Source organism: Bubalus kerabau, chromosome 9 (assembly GCF_029407905.1).
Source record: "Bubalus kerabau isolate K-KA32 ecotype Philippines breed swamp buffalo chromosome 9, PCC_UOA_SB_1v2, whole genome shotgun sequence".
In the NCBI taxonomy this organism is placed as follows: Eukaryota; Metazoa; Chordata; class Mammalia; order Artiodactyla; family Bovidae; genus Bubalus; species Bubalus kerabau.
In genome coordinates this window covers 103,045,515-103,064,939 of record NC_073632.1, presented here as the reverse complement: position 1 = coordinate 103,064,939, position 19,425 = coordinate 103,045,515, and the positions used below count along the sequence as shown (strand labels likewise).

At 43.6% G+C, this 19,425-nt stretch overlaps 1 protein-coding gene across 23 annotated transcripts in view; it reads right to left on the bottom strand.

Annotated features, from left to right (window-relative positions):
* The window catches only part of TULP4 (TUB like protein 4), a 221,772-nt gene that overhangs the window by 143,819 nt on the left and 58,528 nt on the right, over positions 1-19,425 (bottom strand). For 22 of the 23 annotated variants that reach the window (XM_055536090.1, XM_055536105.1, XM_055536103.1 and 19 more), the window contains exon 2: positions 1,244-3,461. In XM_055536090.1, the coding sequence (XP_055392065.1) occupies positions 1,244-1,495 (252 nt within the window). In that variant the 5' untranslated portion in view covers positions 1,496-3,461. Of the gene's footprint in view, positions 1-1,243; positions 3,462-5,936; positions 5,967-19,425 lie in introns of those variants that run through there. The other variant, XM_055536108.1, reaches the window with a different exon arrangement.

Here is a 19,425-nt window from a genome sequence, read left to right as displayed (position 1 = left end):
GAAAAGACCCTGATGCTGGGAAAGACTGAGGGCAGGAGGAGAAGGGGATGACAGAGGATGAGATGGTTGCACGGCATCACCGACATAATGAACATGGGTTTGGGTGAACTCTGGGAGTTGGTGATAGACAGAGAGGCCGGCATGCTGCGGTTCATGGGATCGCAAAGAGTAGGACATGACTGAGCGACTGAACTGAACTGACCCTTCAAAAATATTCCCTTTGCTGCTGCTAAGTTGCTTCAGTCGTGTCTGACTCTGTGCGACCCCATAGACGGCAGCCCACCAGGGTCCCCCATCCCTGGGATTCTCCAGGCAAGAACACTGGAGTGGGCTGCCATTTCCTTCTCCAGTGCATGAAAGTGAAAAGTGAACGTGAAGTCGCTCAGTCATGTCTGACTCTAGCGACCCCATGGACTGCAGCCTACCAGGCTCCTCCATCCATGGGATTTTCCAGGCAAGAGTACTGGAGTGGGGTGCCATTGCCTTCTATCCAAAACCACTTAATGACAATATAAGGTGGATTCCTCATAAGAAACTAGTGGACAGGGCAGCATGAATATGGTTAACAGGCTATGTAAGTACACTTCTTTTAAACACACTGCTCACTAAATGCTGGTTGAAGGAATTTCAAAGATAATGATCACATTTATGTCATCAGAAGCGCAAAGGAATCTATACATAGGTATACATAGCATAATGTCCTCAATATACTATACCCAGCAGATGTGAAAAATCACGGCTCTTGTCCCACTAATTACTTCCTTCATTTCCGTCTAGTTAGTTCTTTTGTCTACCTCCGACATGGGAATACACGCTAGGTGTGAGGCCACCACCAAGCATGCAGATGTGAACTGTGCATGACCGAGACAGCACCATGTCCGTGGTCTGCACGGCCCATCTGACGCAGGGGCAGGGACTCTGCCTGGATAAAGGTGACCGTAAGGCTCAGAGCGTCACAGGCAGGTTAGGAGCATCTCATCCAATCTCACACCTGGTCAGAATGCCGCCCTGGGGTCCCTGCCAGGGGGCGGCCCACCAACCACGGCGAAAGGAGAACGAGGGATGCTGGAGAGGTGATACAGGCCACCGGGAATTGGGTCTCCCTGGGAACACACACAGAAGACAGGGTTCACATCTGAGAAGTCTCCCCTGGCAGCAAGTCTGAGGACCTGAAGTCCATGCCGGGCGGGGCTTACAAACACCGCCCGTGACCAGACCGAAAGCGAAACAGAAGCCCGCTCACCTCACTATTGTGGCCCCGCAGGTTGAAGTTGATTCTCTGTGGAGTGTTTCTGTCTCGGCGGCAGTGGCTGGAGGTGAAGGTCACCCCAACTACGCCGCGCCCGTTGCCCGTGGCCAGCCAGCCCTCCTCGTAGTAGCGCCTGCGGCACACGGGCTTCTCCTTCTCACTCTTGGGGACGCGGCCCTTCCAGGACAGGCAGAGGATGTTGGAGTCGCTGCACAGGACAGGCCCATGCTCCACCGCTGCATACATACTTTTTTTGGAAGAACCGTTTTACTTAAAGAGCAAGGCTGAATGCCGAAAAATTTAAACAATTGCTCTCACTGACTGGTGTTAATTCTGTGGTTGGCTTGCATTGTTTTGCCCGACCCCTTTAATTGAAACTGACCTCGTTCTAATTAGAAGGTCAGTATTTTAGAAAGCTCCACCAAATGCATAGTGAAAAATTCCTCTATAAAAGATGATGGCAGTCTGCTAAGAAAAGATAATGCTTAAAAAAAAGAAGTGGCGGCCATTTTTATTTTCAAGTCCTTAGAGGAAGAGCCGGGTAACCCTTTGGAGAAAGAGCATCGTTGACAACTGGTGATAAAGAAACTGAGTGTTCTTTTCACTTGGTTCTTCTTATTCAGCCTGAGATTCCAGTTTAGTGTAATGTGATTCCAGACACAAAGGGCTGCAAATACATAGATTTCAAGTAACTTAAGGCTTTAAGAATCCCTCGAGCTGGAGCGTCCCCTTCAAAAGTTCAGATACAGAGGCAGAACACACGGGATCATCTTCCTTCTGAAGCCACCCTCGGGCTTGCTTTCTCAGCTAGACAAATTTCTGCTGCTAAAGCTGAAGATTGCATAAAGGGAAAAAGGCACACAAACCATGCAAAACAGACTAGTGTTTGTGCAGACAGCAGTCCAAATTTTAGGAGGAAAAAAACCAAACTCTTTCCTCGCTGTTCAGAGCCAGAAACCTCCGACTTCAGAGCCCAACCGGGCTTCCCAGCAGGTGGCTGTGTCCCCAGGGAGGGCCGTGACACAGGCTGACGCAGCCCTGGGGGCCATAGAGGCAGGCGAGGAAGCCCCTGCCCCCAGCAGAGCCAGGAGGTTCCAGGGCTCTACGGGAGCGTGGGCCTCCAGTGAATCTAAACACGTGTGCGGACAAAGGGCAGCCCAGCTGGGCTACAGGAGGTCTCCGTACTCCCTCCCCTAGTCACTCCTCCCCTTTCTGCTCTTAAGGATGACGTGCTTTTCCATCTTGAAGGGAAAAAACTAATCCCAGAATTAAGTCCATGAACTGGTCCCCCTCTTACATGCAAGTATGCCTGGACTCAACACGGGAGAGAACCCCTTAAAATGGAAACACAGGCAAGAGTCAGGTTCTTTTCTCACTGTCTCCCTGAAGAGTGACTGTGCTGTCTGAAGGGCACTCTCCTGACCACCTTCAGAGACCGTCTCCAAATGCCCCGGGTACAGTCCAAGGAAAGAAGCTTTACAAGGATGCGCCTTGATAATTATTTTGTGATTAGCAGTTTCAATTGCTACCTTAAGGAACTATCCTACAGATACAGGCAAGAAAAAGGGAAATAATAAATTAAAATTTCTGGACTTTTTTCAGTTAACTGAAAGAAGGCAAAGGAATCAGTTCATTGTTCAAACTTGCCCCATCATGCCCTGGCTGGCTTTCTTCCAGTCATAAGCACACAGTGAGAGCCACCCTTCAGTCCTGAATTTTAACGTCTGTCCAAATTACCAGACCCACTGAAAAATAAAGTGCAAAAAGCACGGCACACTCCCACCTGCAAAGCTTGAAATCACACTTCCCCCTCAGTCACCTTCTCACTTAGTTCCTTCTTTAAACTGGAGAGGTATTTTTGAGGCTTGATCTGTGCAAGCTTTTTTTTCTCTTCTTTTTGCAAACTTTTTTTACCCGTGAAGACCATATGGAAAACTGGCCATTAGTGATGTATTTCTCTCCCCGGGCTCCCAAGCCCAGTGGTGTCAAGTTGCTCCATCTGATTCTTAAATTAATTTTCATCAGTTGTAAAACTCTTCAAGAGAGCACAAGAATGAGCCTGTCTTCTCGTGTAAATGTGTATGTATAGAAAGAAAGTTTTAAATATACATAGACACACACTCTTCAAATGGCACACAAAACGTCTGTTTTCCCAGTTGTTTCACGAACCATCAGATTAATCACAGCTTGAAGGCCCTGGAGTCTGACAAATCTGTAAGACAAAATGGGACACAAAGAAAAAGAATTAAAAATACTGAAGAATAAAACTTTAACACACTTTTACTGATAAACATATGAACATAATATAACAACATAATAATCAGTGTAACTGAATCAGAGACCCCTCTGGACACACACGTTTACCAAATGGAGCTACAGACTGATAAGATTTCAATAGTAAAAGAGCACTCCACGCAGACTCACAGGCAACACGCACCATAAGGAGCCGGATGCCACGTGCCATTTACTAAGCTTGCCAGTAGCTGTGCAGAGTGAGTGAAACAACACTGCGCTGTCCCTTCCAAGACTGGGAGCCCTGAATGTGCGCACTTCCTGGCCAGAGGTCGCCATCCTGAGCTAAGCGACAATCTCAAAAAGGAGATGGAAGAGGCTCCAGCAAGTTATCTGAAGGGATGTTTTCACTTTCAATAAAAGCTCTTCCCTGAAGACACAAGGCAGCGAGAGCCTTTAAAACTCTCCATTCGTGACTGCCGGCAGGTCACAGAGCAAAGCCCAGCTGTCTCGGCTTTTACGTCGTCTACTAGCAATAAAGTTCCAGAGAATCTATCTCCAGCAAACCCATTCCTTCCTGCTGCCTTTGGTCCGGCTCCACATCATATCCACAGAAACACTGGATGACTTGCTCCCTAACTTCTCCCCCTCCCACCTTCCAGAGAACCCTCAGAGTGATCTTTCTAAAACTCAAGGCTGCTCAAAGAGCCTGAACTATTCTCTCACCTCCCCCGCACCAGGCCATCCCCCAGAGAGCTAGCTGAAATGGACAGCTCAGCCCAGCCCCACCCCCATACCTGGCACTGGACCTGGATATCTGCATCTTTAACAAGTTCCCAAGAGACGCTGACGCTGCTGGTCTGGAACCAGCTTTCAGAGCCACTGGCCTATGAGGTCAAGTTCCAGCAGGACCCTTCGAGATCTGATTGCATGTGTCCTCCTCTGCGACAGCCCCCGCACGTGGCCTGTGTTCAGCCCTCACCCTCTGGCCACTCCCTGGACTGCGTCCCCTCTCCTTCTTGTTGCCATGGCCTGTGCTCCTTTCCCAAGCCAGGCCCACATCTTCTCTAACACCTACTACACAGCACCTTTCCTGGGAAGCTTCCCAGAGACCCCGTGCTAACCCGCCAACAGCCTTCATCTCGCTTCATCCTGACTCTCTTCCCTGCGCTCCCAGAGGCTGTGAACCTACCCTTTTCGTCCCTGACACAGAACTTAGCACAATTTACTCAATGGAAGTTTCTCAGAGGATGCAGGCCAAGGTAAGGGAGAAGCTACAAATAACTTCCTTGAGATACCCTAATTCAAATGAGTCACAGTACATATACTTTCTTTGTGTCTAAAATCAAAACAATTCAATTCTCTCAGGAAGCACTTGTACCTGAGGGGGAAAAAGTAAAAACAAATGCTATCAAATTCAAATGAATGCTATGTTCTTCCTCCAGAAATTCTAACACCATGGTACAATATTCCCTTAGTCCCTACCCCTGGCCTGCAGACAAGCACCAGAGGGGAAAAGCAAAAGCAACTTCTCAAGACCCAGCAATTACTAATGTTTAAACCCACATTAAACACGACAATGTATACCATCCGTTCCCTCACATCCTCCCCAGACAGGAAGTGGTCCATAACATCAAAATTACTTTCAAAATAATACTAAGACATTATAAGTCTTCTTCACTGCATCACAATTTCTATCAATGGTGCAAAAGCAACAGTGGGGCCATCCGCCAGCCCAATGGCACAGACCAAGGCCCAGCATCAGCTGGTACCAGAACTCGTCAGATCTTTTAACATGCCACCCACGTTTAAGGATGTTCTTAATGCAGAAGTAAAAATGATTATTATTCGGTCTCGCCCCTTGAGGACATGGTTGTTCAGCACTCTGTTTCAAACAGTGAGCTCTTACACAGCCCTTGTGCAGACAGCAGCACTACGGGGCAACTGAGGAGAAGCGCCTGTGCTACAGCTTCAGCGGTGGGCTGAGCAAACCGCCTTCTTCATGAAATACCGTGTTTACTGGAAAGAAGGACTGACAAATCATGGCCATTCAGGCTTGGGTCTTTGGCAGACACTTTTCTTTAACATGAACAAACTGAGCTGTCACTGATGGTATTTGTTGCCAATAATAAAAGAGTTTTCAAGTTAAAATTCTGGGAAAAACAGCATCTATCATTCTGTGCTTGATAGAATCCCAAGATTTAAAGATACTCTGCAAGCAAAAGAAGGTGGTATTGATAAAGGTGAATTTTTGATAGCAGACTTCATATTTCATAGTGTGTCAGTATTTGGAATATTCACATAGCTTAAAGCAACATTTTTCAAATGACCAATGCATGTTGATAACAATTATGCTTTACAGAATCATTCAAAGTGCAAAAAAGACAAATGGATTTTAGTATAAATAAGTATGAAAAAGTCACTAATACATTTAAAATTCCACATTGCTACTAACCTTTTAAGAAACTACCACTTGTTGAGTTCTGGTGGAGTAACAAAAATATCCATGATTAGCTGAAAAGACTATTAAAATACTCTTCCCTTTTGCAACCACATATCTGTGTGAGGTCAAATTTTCTTTAGACATTACAACAAAACAGCATATTGTAACAGATTGAATACAGAAGCAGATATGGGAATATAACTATCTTTTCAGTATGTTTAGACCATTTCTGCTTTATTGACTATACCAAAGCCTTTGACTGTGTGGATCACAATAAACTGTGGAAAATTCTTCAAGAGATAGGAATACCAGACCACCTGACCTGGCTCTTGAGAAACCTATATGCATGTCAGGAAGCAACAGTTAGAACTGGACATGGAACAACAGACTGGTTCCAAATAGGAAAAGGAGTCCGTCAAGGCTGTATATTGTCATCCTGCTTATTTAACTTATATGCAAAGTACATCATGAGAAACGCTGGGCTGGAAGAAGCACAAGCTGGAATCAAGATTGCCGGGAGAAATATCAATAACCTCAGATATGCAGATGACACCACCCTTATGGCAGAAAGTGAAGAGGAACTCAAAAGCCTCTTGATGAAAGAGGAGAGTGAAAAAGTTGGCTTAAAGCTCAACATTCAGAAAACTAAGATCATGGCATCCGGTCCCATCACTTCATGGCAAATAGATGGGGAAACAGTGGAAACAGTGTCAGACTTTATTTTGGGGGGCTCCAAAATCACTGCAGATGGTGACTGCAGCCATGAAATTAAAAGAAGCTTACTTCTTGGAAGGAAAGTTATGACCAACCTAGATAGCATATTCAAAACAGAGACATTACTTTGCCAACAAAGGTCCATCTAGTCAAGGCCATGGTTTTTCCAGTAGTCAAGTATGGATGTGAGAGTTGGACTGTGAAGAAAGCTGAGCGCTGAAGAATTGATGCTTTTGAACTGTGGTGTTGGAGAAGACTCTTGAGAGTCCCTTGGACTGCAAGGAGATCCAATCAGTCCATTCTAAAGGAGATCAGTCCTGGGTGTTCTTTGGAAGGACGGATGCTAAAGCTGAAATTCCAATACTTTGGCCACCTCATGAGAAGAGTTGACTCATTGGAAAAGACCCTGATGCTGGGAGGGACTGGGGGTAGGAGAAGAAGGGGACGACAGAGGATGAGTTGGCTGGATGGCATCACTGACTCGATGGACGTGAGTTTGAGTGAACTCTGGGTGTTGGTGATGGACAGGGAGGCCTGGAGTGCTGCAATTCATGGGGTTGCAAAGAGTCGGACACAACTGAGTGACTGAACTGAACTGAGACACTGAAGATATTGTACCAAAATGTGAAATAATGATACTCTTCTCAGTAAAGCTTTCAGTTAGAAAATACAGCTATTTTTCCATAGAAAATAGATTATTTATAATTTTTAGGTTTGTTTTTAGATGAGCTAGTAAATTTTTTTGTTTCTCAGTTTTAGTTTCTAATATGGTAAATCAGCAGCTCACACCCACATTGGAGGAGGAAATGGCAATCCACTCCAGTATTCTTGCCTGGAGAATCCCACGGACAGAGGAGCCTGGCAGGCTACGGTCCATGGGGTTGCAGAGTCGGACACAAGAGACTGAGCACCAATACCCACATACTCAAAGCTCTTTTTGGACTTCAGTAATTTTTGAGATACAAAGGGGCCCTAAAACCAAAAAGGTTAAATATCACCGACATCCCAACTCTCCAGAATGCAAGCCTTAAATAACTACTGAAATAAAGTATCAGTATGTAGGATAAATTTCCATAGTAAAAGCACAGACAAAAGTGTTTCATTTTGTGTATGTTGCTATGGTTTTTAACCAAACTTTTAAAATTAAAAGTTCCATATATGCTAGACAAATAAGGCAGCTATTTTAAAGAAAAATGGCATGCAACTTTATTATTTCTCATGGATACTGGATATCAAAATCTAACAACAAAAGAACACATAGTCTCCTAATTACTGAAAGGCAGGTGCCTATCTTTTATTTTTTAATTCTTTGCTGTTCTTAACTCCATGTAGTCCTTTATTTTTGGCTTCATTGCTGCTCAGGCTTTTCCGTAGTTGCAGCAAGCAGGGACTACTCTCCAGTGGCAGAGAGCCGGCTTCCCGCTGTAGCGGCTTCTCTTATTACAGGGCATGGGCTCTCCGGCTGGAGGCTTCAGGAGCTGCAGCTCCTGGGCTCCAGAGCACAGGCTCAGTAGCTGCAGCACATGGGCTTAGTTGCTCCACAGAATGTGGGATCAAACCCCCGTCCCCTGCACTGGCAGGTGGATTCTTTACCACTGAGCCACAGGGAAGCTCAGCTTTTCAGTTGCTAAGTTGTGTCTGACTCCTTGCAACCCCATGACCTGCAAGGCCCAGGCTGGTGCCAATCTTAGTGCTACCATTAATAGAAACAGGCGATGTGGGACGCTCTCCTTCTTTCTGTCTTATTTTCTCATGAGAAAATAAGAATATAACTGATCAGTTTCTAGGGGAAGCTGATTTTCAAATCAGCACTAGTAAAAGGGTTTGGTATAAAAAGGTTAAAAAGCAACTATTCAACTGAAAGCAGTGACTCGAAACAAATATTTGCACATGCACATCCATGTTCAAAGCAGCACTATTCACAAAAGCTTGAAGGTGGAGGGAACCCAAGTGTCCTCAGACAGATGAGTGGGTAAAGATGTGGAAACACATACAGTATTATTCAGCCTTAAAAAGAAATTCTGACACATGCTACATGGATGAAACTTGAAGACGTTATGCTAAGTGAAATAAGCCAGATACATAAGGACAAATATATATGTAAGTATGATTCCACTTATATGAAGAATCTAGAGCAGTCAATTTCATAAAGACAGAGTAGAATGGTGGCTGCAAGGAGCTGGGAGAGGGGAGATTGGGGAGTTCTTATTTAATGGGTACAGACTTTCAGTTTGGGATGAAGAAAAAATTCTGGACCTGGCCAGTGGTAATGGCTGCATAAAAATGTGCATGTACTTCTATTAAGGTCATTGTTGTTGAACTGTATGGGTAAAAATGATTAAAATGATAGATTTGTTACGTATTAATATATCTCACCTCGATTTTTAAAATCAGGTGAGAAAAACAACTATTCATACAAAGTTTTTCAATAATAGATTGCATAGTTGATTTTTCTACCCTAAAACTATAATACAGGCCCATGAGCCACCGCCGGAATCTTTCATTAGAAATAAACAATGCTAACGTCTGAATTCTAGCTCAAACGTGCTTTTGTTAATTGCAGCTTATTTTCAAACTATTCCTATATTAAATCACCGAAAAATCTATTCCTGCCTTTAGGAGATTACAATCTAAGAGCAAATAATACATGTGCCTGACTGAAGTAACAATATGACAACCATCTTCTAGGAGACAGTAAACTGGTAAGATGCTTCACACTCTAACTCTCCACACCATCCAGTTCTAATGGTAAATTAGGAGTTCCAGAATTTGGGAAAGTACAACTTAGGGATACAACTGTACATCATTAAAAAAAAATCCTTTACCAATTATAGGCACTTCTGGATTAACTGACCAACAAACCTTAACTGAACATCTACTACCCAGGAGGTCCCATGCTACACACGCTGCCCCACCTGCCTCCAGTCAGAGATTCTATTTTCCAACTAGAATTATCTCACTACGGGTTATTCTGGTTTTATCTGATTCCTACTTTCCACCAACACAGATAAAATTTACTATTGGGGGGGATAAAAATGTATTTTCATTTTTTTTTAATTATCAGAATTAATGTTAAACATCAGAGATAAAATAAACTGGGGGAGATGTCTTTCATTTAGACAATTTTGATAGAAATGGATTCATTAAAAGCTATAAGGCTGTCACCACTCTGGAAAACTGCTGGTGTTAGCTAGTACTACTGAAGATGTGAATGCTCTGCAAGCAGCAATTCCTCTCCTGAATATGTGCACCAGACAGAGCCTTCAAACTCTCCAGGGAATAAATAAACAGCCATTTATAGCAGCAGTGGCATTTACATTAGCCAGACACTGAAACAAACCTAAATGGATCGTGTGTGCTATACTCTAACAACAGAATTCTATACAGCAATGTAAATAAACACTACACAGAAGAGGAGGGAATTTCACAGGCACAATGCTGAGCAGAAGGACCTTATGAAAGAATACTTACAACATGAATTCATTTACATAAAGTTCAAAACAGCCAAACTAATTTATCACTTAAGACTGTGTAAGTACAAGTAAAATTTTTAAAGCAAGGCAAATATAAAGCAGTAGACTAATTACCAGAAAAGGAGAGGGGGCTGGAAACTGCGATTAGGGAAGGGCACACATGTGGTCTTGCAGGTCTGGATCTGGGTGGCAGTTTTGGGGTGTTCCCTCTGTCATTGTTCTTTACGACCTCTGTGTCTGACATATTTTTCTACATGGATGGTATATCTCACAATAAACAGATTTAACACCTGTGAACTGTATTAGGCATCAGTCCTCTGAAGCTTTTAGATAAAGGGGATGACAAGATGGTGGAGGAGCAGGTGGGCATGGAGTACTTTCTCTCCACAGATGCGTCATGAATACATCTTCAGAGCTAAGGATCTCACGGAGCACCAGCTGAGAATGGGCAGGAGTCCCTGAGCACCAGAAAGGCTCAGTAGGATGGGGATTTTAAACTATTCAAATCAATTATTAAGGAGTTTTTTTTAGTTATAATGAGTATTCTCTCAATTTAGAAAAACCCAATAAAGAATCAAAAAATGCTATTCTAGTTCTCAAGCTAAGTGTCTTAGAATAAACAAAGAAAATACATACTAACAGTAACAAATGGAGATAAGAAATTTTCAGAATAAAGCTCTGCTGCTGCTACTGCTAAGTCGCTTCAGTCGTGTCCGACTCTGTGCGACCCCATGGACTGCAGCCTACCAGGCTTCTCTGTCCATGGGATTCTCCAGGCAAGAACACTGGAGTGGGTTGCCATTTCCTTCTCCAGAATAAAGCTCTATTTCTTCCGAAAGTATAAAATTTTAAGACAGGAATTAAGCAGAAGATTGAAATGAGAAGCAAAAAGTAGATTTGGGGAAAAAACATACAGATGTTGCTAGACGAATGCCAAATACAAAGAAAAAATTAACAAAGCAGAAACTTTTGAATGAAATATTCCAAACAAGCTTAAGTTGAAGCTTGTGATTATAAACTTGTTTGCAGGTTTGAGAGAAGAGGAGGAAAGAAAAATGAGTTTTCCTGACTGGTGATATAAATTAAACACACCCCAATTTCTAGAAAAGAACCTCTTGATAAAGGTGAAAGAGGAGAGTAAAAAAGCTGGCTTAAAACTCAACATTCAAAAAACAAAGATCATGGCATCTGGCCCCATCACTTCACGGTAAATAGATGAGGAAAAAATGGAAACAGTGACAGATTTTATTTTCTTGGGCTCCAAAATCACCGTGGACAATGACTGCAGTCATAAAATTAAAAGACGCTTGCTCCCTGGAAGAAAAGCTATGACAAACCTATACAGCATATTAAAAAGCAGAGACATTCCTTTGCCCACAGAGGTCTGTATAGACAAAGTTATGGTTTTTTCAATAGTCATGTATGGATGTGAGAGTTGGACTATAAAGAAAGCTGAGTGCTGAAGAACTGATGCTTTTGAACTGTGGTGTCGGAGAAGACTCTTGAGAGTCCCTTGGACAGCAAGATCAAACCAGTCAATCCTAAAGGAAATCAGTCCTGAATATTCATTGGAAGGACTGATGCTGAACCTGAAGCTCCAATACTTTGTCCACCTGAGGCGAAGAACTGACTCATTGGGAAAAGACCCTGATGCTGGGAAAGATAAAAGGCAGGAGAAGAGGGCCACAGAGGATGAGATGGTTGGATGGCATTATCGACTCAATGGATATAAGTTCGAGCAAGCTCCGAGAGATAGTGAAGGACAGGTAAGCCTGTCCTGCTGGGGTCACAAAGAGTCAAACAGGACTGAACAACAACAACAAATTTCTACTCCCTGGATGGCGGCTCTCCTGCCTCAGCCGCCTGCTGACTCAGACCAGCTCCAGGCAGGGTGGAGGGTGGGTGGCTTCCTCCATCCCAGGGCTCCCAGGCTGTCACCTTTCCACAGACAGCAACGGAGCCCGAACGCCACATTTTTTTTTTAACAACAATGACCAGCATCTAATTACAGTCACTCTTTTCCCTGGGGAATTTTCCACAACCCACAAGTATCAAAGGAGCCCAAGGCAGTTCTAACTGGTTACTAGTTTCAACAGCTGCCTTGAGGCTAGTTCAAATTTGCCTTCCAACACTGCCTTTTTTAACGTAAACTCTCAGATGGACCTAAAGAATAATACATTTAGTGAAGTAAGTGAGAAAGAGAAAAACCAACACGGTATACATTATCACCTATCAGTTCAGTTCAGTCACTCAGATGTGACCCCATGAACCGCAGCACGCCAGGCCTCCCAGTCCATCACCAACTCCCAGAGTTCACCCAAACTCATGTCCATTGAGTCGGTGATACCATCCAACCATCTCATCCTCTGTCGTCCCCTTCTCCTCCTGCCCTCAATTTTTTTCCTCCTGCCCTCAATCTTTTCCCAACATCAGGGTCTTTTCAAATGAGTCAGCTCTTCACATTAGGTGGCCAAAATATTGGAGTTTCAGCTTCAACATCAGTCCTTCCAATGAACACCCAGGACTGACTTCCTTTAGGATGGACTGGTTGGATCTCCTTGCAGTCCAAGGGACTCTCAGGAATCTTCTCCAGCACCACAGTTCAAAAGCATCGATTCTTCGGCGCTCAGCTTTCTTTATAGTCCAGCTCTCACATCCATACATGACTACTGGAAAAACCACAGCCTTGACTAGACGGACCTTTGTTGACAAAGTAAATGTCTCTGCTTTTGAATATGCTGTCTAGGTTGGTCATAACTTTCCTTCCAAGGAGTAAGCATCTTTTAATTTCATGGCTACAATTACCATCTGTAGTGATTTTGGAGCCCTCAAAAATTAAGTCAGCCACTGTTTCCACTGTTTCCCCATCTATAATGTGGAATCTATTATATGTGGAATCTATAGATTCCACAATCTATATGTGGAATCTAAAAAATAAATCAATGTATATAACAAAATAGAAGCATATTCACAGTAGAAATAACAGACCATTTACCAGTGGGGAGAGGGAAGGAGGAGGAGCAAAACAGGGGTAGGGAATTAAGTGGTACAAATTCCTGTCTATAAAACAGACAAGCAATAAGGATAACACAAGGTACAGCACAGGGAAATACAGCCATTATATTATTATAACTTTATATGGAATATAATCTATAAAGATATTGAATCACTACACTGTACACCTGAAGCTAATACAATATTATAAAACAACTATACTTCATTTGTTTAAAAAAATCAATGTCAAACAGTCTATGGAGCAGGAGGAGAGGCAGGGGAAGATAGGGATACCTCGGCAGTCACTTGTCTCTTGGCTGCCATGTGAAAAACCTAGAGCACCACTGTAGAGATAATGGAGTTTAATAATGATTTAATATATTTTGCTGTTATTCTCTAGCTCTTAATTCTCAAAACATGCTAGTGAGATGATAACTAAAGATTTGAATGCACACTTGTGCCCAGGCTTATTTACAAGATGCAATCTTACTACAAATGCGTGAGTGTCAAACCATTTTCCTGTTGATTGTTTACTTCAGAGACATCTTCCACAGAAAAGCTGTCTTAGTCCAAACAGCACTAGCTCCTTTCGATGCTCGTAGTACGCAGAAGCACTGCCCAGACTCACAGGGCAAGAGTCTTCCCTGCTCGTGGTACAGCTGTTTTTGTGTGTAATCCATCACATCTACTAAACCGCAAACATCTGATTCCCATTTCTCTCTCCCCTGCAGTATCCACCAGTAGCGCATTTAGTGAAGTGTTCAATAAAGTGTTAGGCACAGTGCAGCGCCCCAGTCTTCTAAGAAAAAAGGAAGCAATAAATGCTGACTGAATGCTCTTCATAAACCCAGTCATTAACACCAAACATTCAAATCTGAGCCTTTTGCGAGCCTGAGGCACTGCAGCCCGGGCAAGTGAAAGAATTTGGGGAGAGGGCGAGGGTCCGAGGCTGTGTTCAGAGAACAGGGAAGACAGACATTTTCGGGGAAGGTTACTCCTATTTACTTTCTGTGCCTGATTTCTACTGCCAGTTCTGAGAACATGAACCATCTGTACAGAGAAAGGAGGGCATGGAGACTGCAAGACAGACTGATTACAAGCTGAAAAGAGAGCGGGAGTTAGATACTTCTGAGGATGAACCCACATCTGAAACTTAGATGCTAAAATACTGAGGCACCATTTACAGGGCTCACTGGTATCAAAAGTCAAATGCCTTCAGCAGAAAGGGAGAGCATCTCACTTACCAAAGTCACAAGGACCAAGAAACTATCACTCCTAGTGTCATGTGGGTGCAGAGAAATGAGAGACAATTTGGTGATATAATTCAAAAGACTTAAAATGTGACAAACAATTTGATTCAGCAATTCTACTTCTGGAAATTTATCAAATGAAAATAATCTTCTACAAAGATATAGCTATAAGGGTTTCCACCACAGCATTTTTATAAGAGAAAAATCTGAGATAACTTATATGTCCAAAATGGAATTAGTTCAATAAATGTTGGTAAAGACATAATGCAGAAAATATGCACCCACCAGCAACTATATTGTAGATGACTAGGGAGTGATATGGTAACATGCTCTCAACAACAGAAGTAAAAAGTGAAATTACAGGTTACAGCTCTGTAGGGCCTGCCCACTGCTATATAACTGGATCTTGAGTAAATTACAAACAAACAAAATTTGTGCTGGACTTACAGGAAACCATGAGAAATCGCTGAGGAAGGCACGCATGGACGCGTGGGCGCAGACAGACACACACACACACACAAATACAGGAGAAAGCTGGAGTTATCCAGCAAATGCAGACATAAGATACCTATTTGTCCAGAATTGTCTGGACTAATGCTGTTATAAACAGTGGGATCAGAATTAGGTGCCTAAATGTCCCAGTTTCCCTGGAACTGTGTCACTTTCAGCACTGAAGATCCCACATCGCAGCAAACCCCTCAGTCCTGGGCAAACCAAGCCGCTGGTCCCACTCTCAGGTACTTGAACTCTGGCCCAGCCTCAAAGTGGAGAGCCTGAACCTGAAGGACCAACATTCCACAGGGCCCACAGTGGAGGTCAAACCTGCCCCAAGGAAACCTGAACTGTAAAGGATGAAGTGTAAGAGGCTCAGAGTGCGCAAGTCTGAGAGATAAAAGTCTCAGGGGGACCCACTTCGGTAACTTTTACCTCCAGGAGCTCAGCAGGTCCTCACAGTAATCTTGAAGAAAAACGTCCTGGCTTCTGGCAGAGGAAGGGGAAAAGGAATCATCTGGAAACACAGCAGAGCACTCTGCTCTTCTTAACAAGGCCTCCTCTCCAGAAAACTATTTAACCAGGGCCTAACCAATCAGGATTTTCTACGAGCAGAAGTGACCTGGGAGCAGAGACAGACCCAATTCCAGACCACCCTGGCCAACCTGCTCCACCTAAGCAGAGAGCAGGGAAACTGAGAAAAACACGTGAGGACGGTCCAGAGGTAAAGACCCACACAGACAGACCGAGCCCTGGGGATGTCACAGACAGCACGGGCTTTACGGTAACGACACTCCATTACAGACCTGACAGGTGCTAAGAGAGTCAGTCTTAAATCCTGTCACCACGAAACAGAAATGCCAATTATGAGAGGTGATGGAAGTGTTAAGTCACACATTCTGCGATATATAAGTGTATCACATCATCCCTATACACCTTAAACTTATACAACGTTATGTCAATTATGTTGGAAGAAAAAATAAAGAAATGCAGGAAAAGGGCGGGGGAAGGGGAACAGGGAAACTTGGAAGTGACAGAACTGCTCCATGTGTTGATATGACGGTGGTTATACAACTGCGTATGCTTCTCAAAATGCACAGAGCTGTACACTAAAACAGGTGAATTTACTGTATGTAAATTGTATCTTCATTTTGAAAACCAGTGTCTGGCATGGAGTAAATGCTACACAGTGATGATTATTAATGTTGCTGCTGCTGCTGCTAAGTCACTTCAGTCGTGCCCGACTCTGTGCAAACCCATAGATGGCAGCCTACCAGGCTCCCCCGTCCCTGGGATTCTCCAGGCAAGAACATTGGAGTGGGTTGCCATTTCCTTCTCCAATGCATTAAAGTGAAAAATGAAAGTGAAGTCGCTCAGTCGTGTCTGACCATCAGCGACCCCATAGACTGCAGCCTTCCAGGTTCCTCCGTCCATGGGATTTTCCAGGCAACAGTACTGGAGTGGGTGTCACTGCCTTCTCCTATTAATGTTGCTACTGTTAACGTATCAGGCAATAAGTTGGGTGCTAAAAACACAATGGTGAGCAAATAGAGATGTGCTCCTACCACCAAGGGGCCAACAAGCCCAGTGATGCAGATTAGATATTAATCAAATGCTCATGGCGAAGACAGAAGCCACAAAGGGGAGGTGTGTGATGTTCTGACAGCAGCAACCTGAAGGAAGAGGAGATCTCAAGTCCACAATGGAAGAGATGGTGGAGGCAAAGGGAGGATTATAAGCAAATGGGACAGCGTGTGCTAAGACCATGGCGAAGGCCAAGAGAATACAGTGCTCCGGAGAAACCTGAAAGAGTGCAAGTGTGGGAACTGTTCACACCCAAAACCACAGTGAGACATCACCTCCCACTCAACAGGACGACTAGTATAAAAAAACACTGACAGGGATGTGGAGAAATCGGAATGCTTACGTATTGCCGAAAGGACTGCACAATGGCATAGCTGCTATGGAATATGAAGTTTTCAAAAAAAAAACCAAACACAACCACCATCAGTTCACTTCAGTCCAGTTGCTCAGTCGTGTTCGACTCTTTGCGACCCAATGAACTGCAGTACACCAGGCCTCCCTGTCCATCATCAACTCCCGGAGTTCACTCAGACTCACGTCCATCGAGTCAGTGATGCCATCCAGCCATCTCATCCTCTGTTGTCCCCTTCTCCTCCTGCCCCCAATCCCTCCCACCATCAGAGTCTTTTCCAATGAGTCAACTCTTTGCATGAGGTGACCAAAGTACTGGAGTTTCAACTTTAGCATCATTCCTTCCAAAGAATCCCAGCGCTGACCTCCTTCAGAATGGACTGGTTGGATCTCCTTGCAGCCCAAGGGACTCTCAAGAGTCTTCTCCAACATCACAGTTCAAAAGCATCAATTCTTCGGCGCTCAGCCTTCTTCACAGTCCAACTCTCACATCAATACATGACCACAGGAAAAACTATAGCCTTGACTAGACGAAACTTTGTTGCAAAGTAACGTCTCTGCTTTTGAATATGCTATCTAGGTTGGTCATAACTCTCCTTCCAAGGAGTAAGCGTCTTTTAATTTCATGGCTGCAGTCACCATCAGCAGTGATTTTGGAGCCCAGAAAAATAAAGTCGGACACTGTTTCCCCATCTATTTCCCATGAAGTGATGGGACCGGATGCCATGATCTTAGTTTTCTGAATGTTGAGCTTTAAGTCAACTTTTTCACTCTCCTCTTTCATCAAGAGGCTTTTGAGTTCCTCTTCACTTTCTGCCATAAGGGTGGTGTCATCTGCATATCTGAGGTTATTGATATTTCTCCCGGCAATCTTGATTCCAGCTTGTGCTTCTTCCAGTCCAGCGTTTCTCATGATGTACTTTGCATATAAGTTAAATAAACAGGGTGACAATATACAGCCTTGACGGACTCCTTTTCCTATTTGGAACCAGTCTGTTGTTCCATGTCCAGTTCTAACTGTTGCTTTCTGACATGCACACAGATTTCTCAAGAGGCAGGTCAGGTGGTCTGGTATTCCCATCTCTTTCAGAATTTTCCGCAGTTTATTGTGATCCACACAGTCAAAGGCTTTGGTATAGTCAATAAAGCAGAAATAGATGTTTTTCTGGAACTCTCTTGCTTTTTCCATGATACAGCGGATGTTGGCAATTTGATCTCTGGTTCCTCTGCCTTTTCTAAAACCAGCTTGAGCATCAGGAAGTTCACGGTTCATGTATTGCTGAAGCCTGGCTTGGAGAATTTTGAGCATTACTTTACTAGCGTGTGAGATGAGGGCAATTGTGTGCTAGTTTGAGCATTCTTTGGCATTGCCTTTCTTTGGGATTGGAATGAAAACTGACCTTTTCCAGTCCTGTGGCCACTGCTGAGTTTTCCAAATTTGCTGGCATAGTGAGTGCAGCACTTTCACAGCATCATCTTTCAGGATTTGAAATAGCTCAACTGGAATTCCATCACCTCCACTAGCTTTGTTCGTAGTGATGCTTTCTAAGGCCCACTTGACTTCACATTCCAGGACGTCTGACTCTAGGTCAGTGATCACACCATCGTGATTATCTGGGTCGTGAAGATCTTTTTTGTACAGTTCTTCTGTGTATTCTTGCCATCTCTTCTTAATATCTTCTGCTTCTGTTAGGTCCATACCATTTCTGTCCTTTACTGAGCCCATCTTTGCATGAAATGTTCCCTTGGTATCTCTAATTTTCTTGAAGACATCTCTAGTCTTTCCCATTCTGTTGTTTTCCTCTATTTCTTGCTCTGATCGTTGAGGAAGGCTTTCTTATCTCTTCTTGCTATTCTTTGGAACCCTGCATTCAGATGCTTATATCTTTCCTTTTCTCCTTTGCTTTTCGCTTCTCTTCTTTTCACAGCTATTTTTAAGGCCTCCCCAGACAGCCATTTTGCTTTTTTGCATTTCTTTTCCATGGGGATGGTCTTGATTCCTGTCTCCTGTACAATGTCATGAACCTCATTCCATCGTTCATCCGGCACTCTATCTATCAGATCTAGGCCCTTAAATCTATTTCTCACTTCCACTGTATAATCATAAGGGATTTGATTTAGGTCATACCTGAACAGTCTAGTGGTTTTCCCTACTTTCTTCAATTTAAGTCTGAATTTGGCAATAAGGAGTTCATGATCTGAGCCACAGTCAGCTCCTGGTCTTGTTTTTGTTGACTGTATAGAGCTTCTCCATCTTTGGCTACAAAGAATATAATCAATCTGATTTCGGTGTTGACCATCTGGTGATGTCCATGTGTAGAGTCTTCTCTTGTGTTGTTGGAAGAGGGTGTTTGTTATGACCAGTGCATTTTCTTGGCAAAACTCTCTTAGTCTTTGCCCTGCTTCATTCCGTATTCCAAGGCCAAATTTGCCTGTTACTCCAGGTGTTTCTTGACTTCCTACTGTTGCATTCCAGTCCCCTATAATGAAAAGGACATCTTTTTGGGGTGTTAGTTCTAAAAGGTCTTGTAGGTCTTCATAGAACTGTTCAACTTCAGCTTCTTCAGCATTACTGGTTGGGCCACAGACTTGGATTACTGTGATATTGAATGCTGCGCACTAAGCGCAGGCGGCTGCGACCGG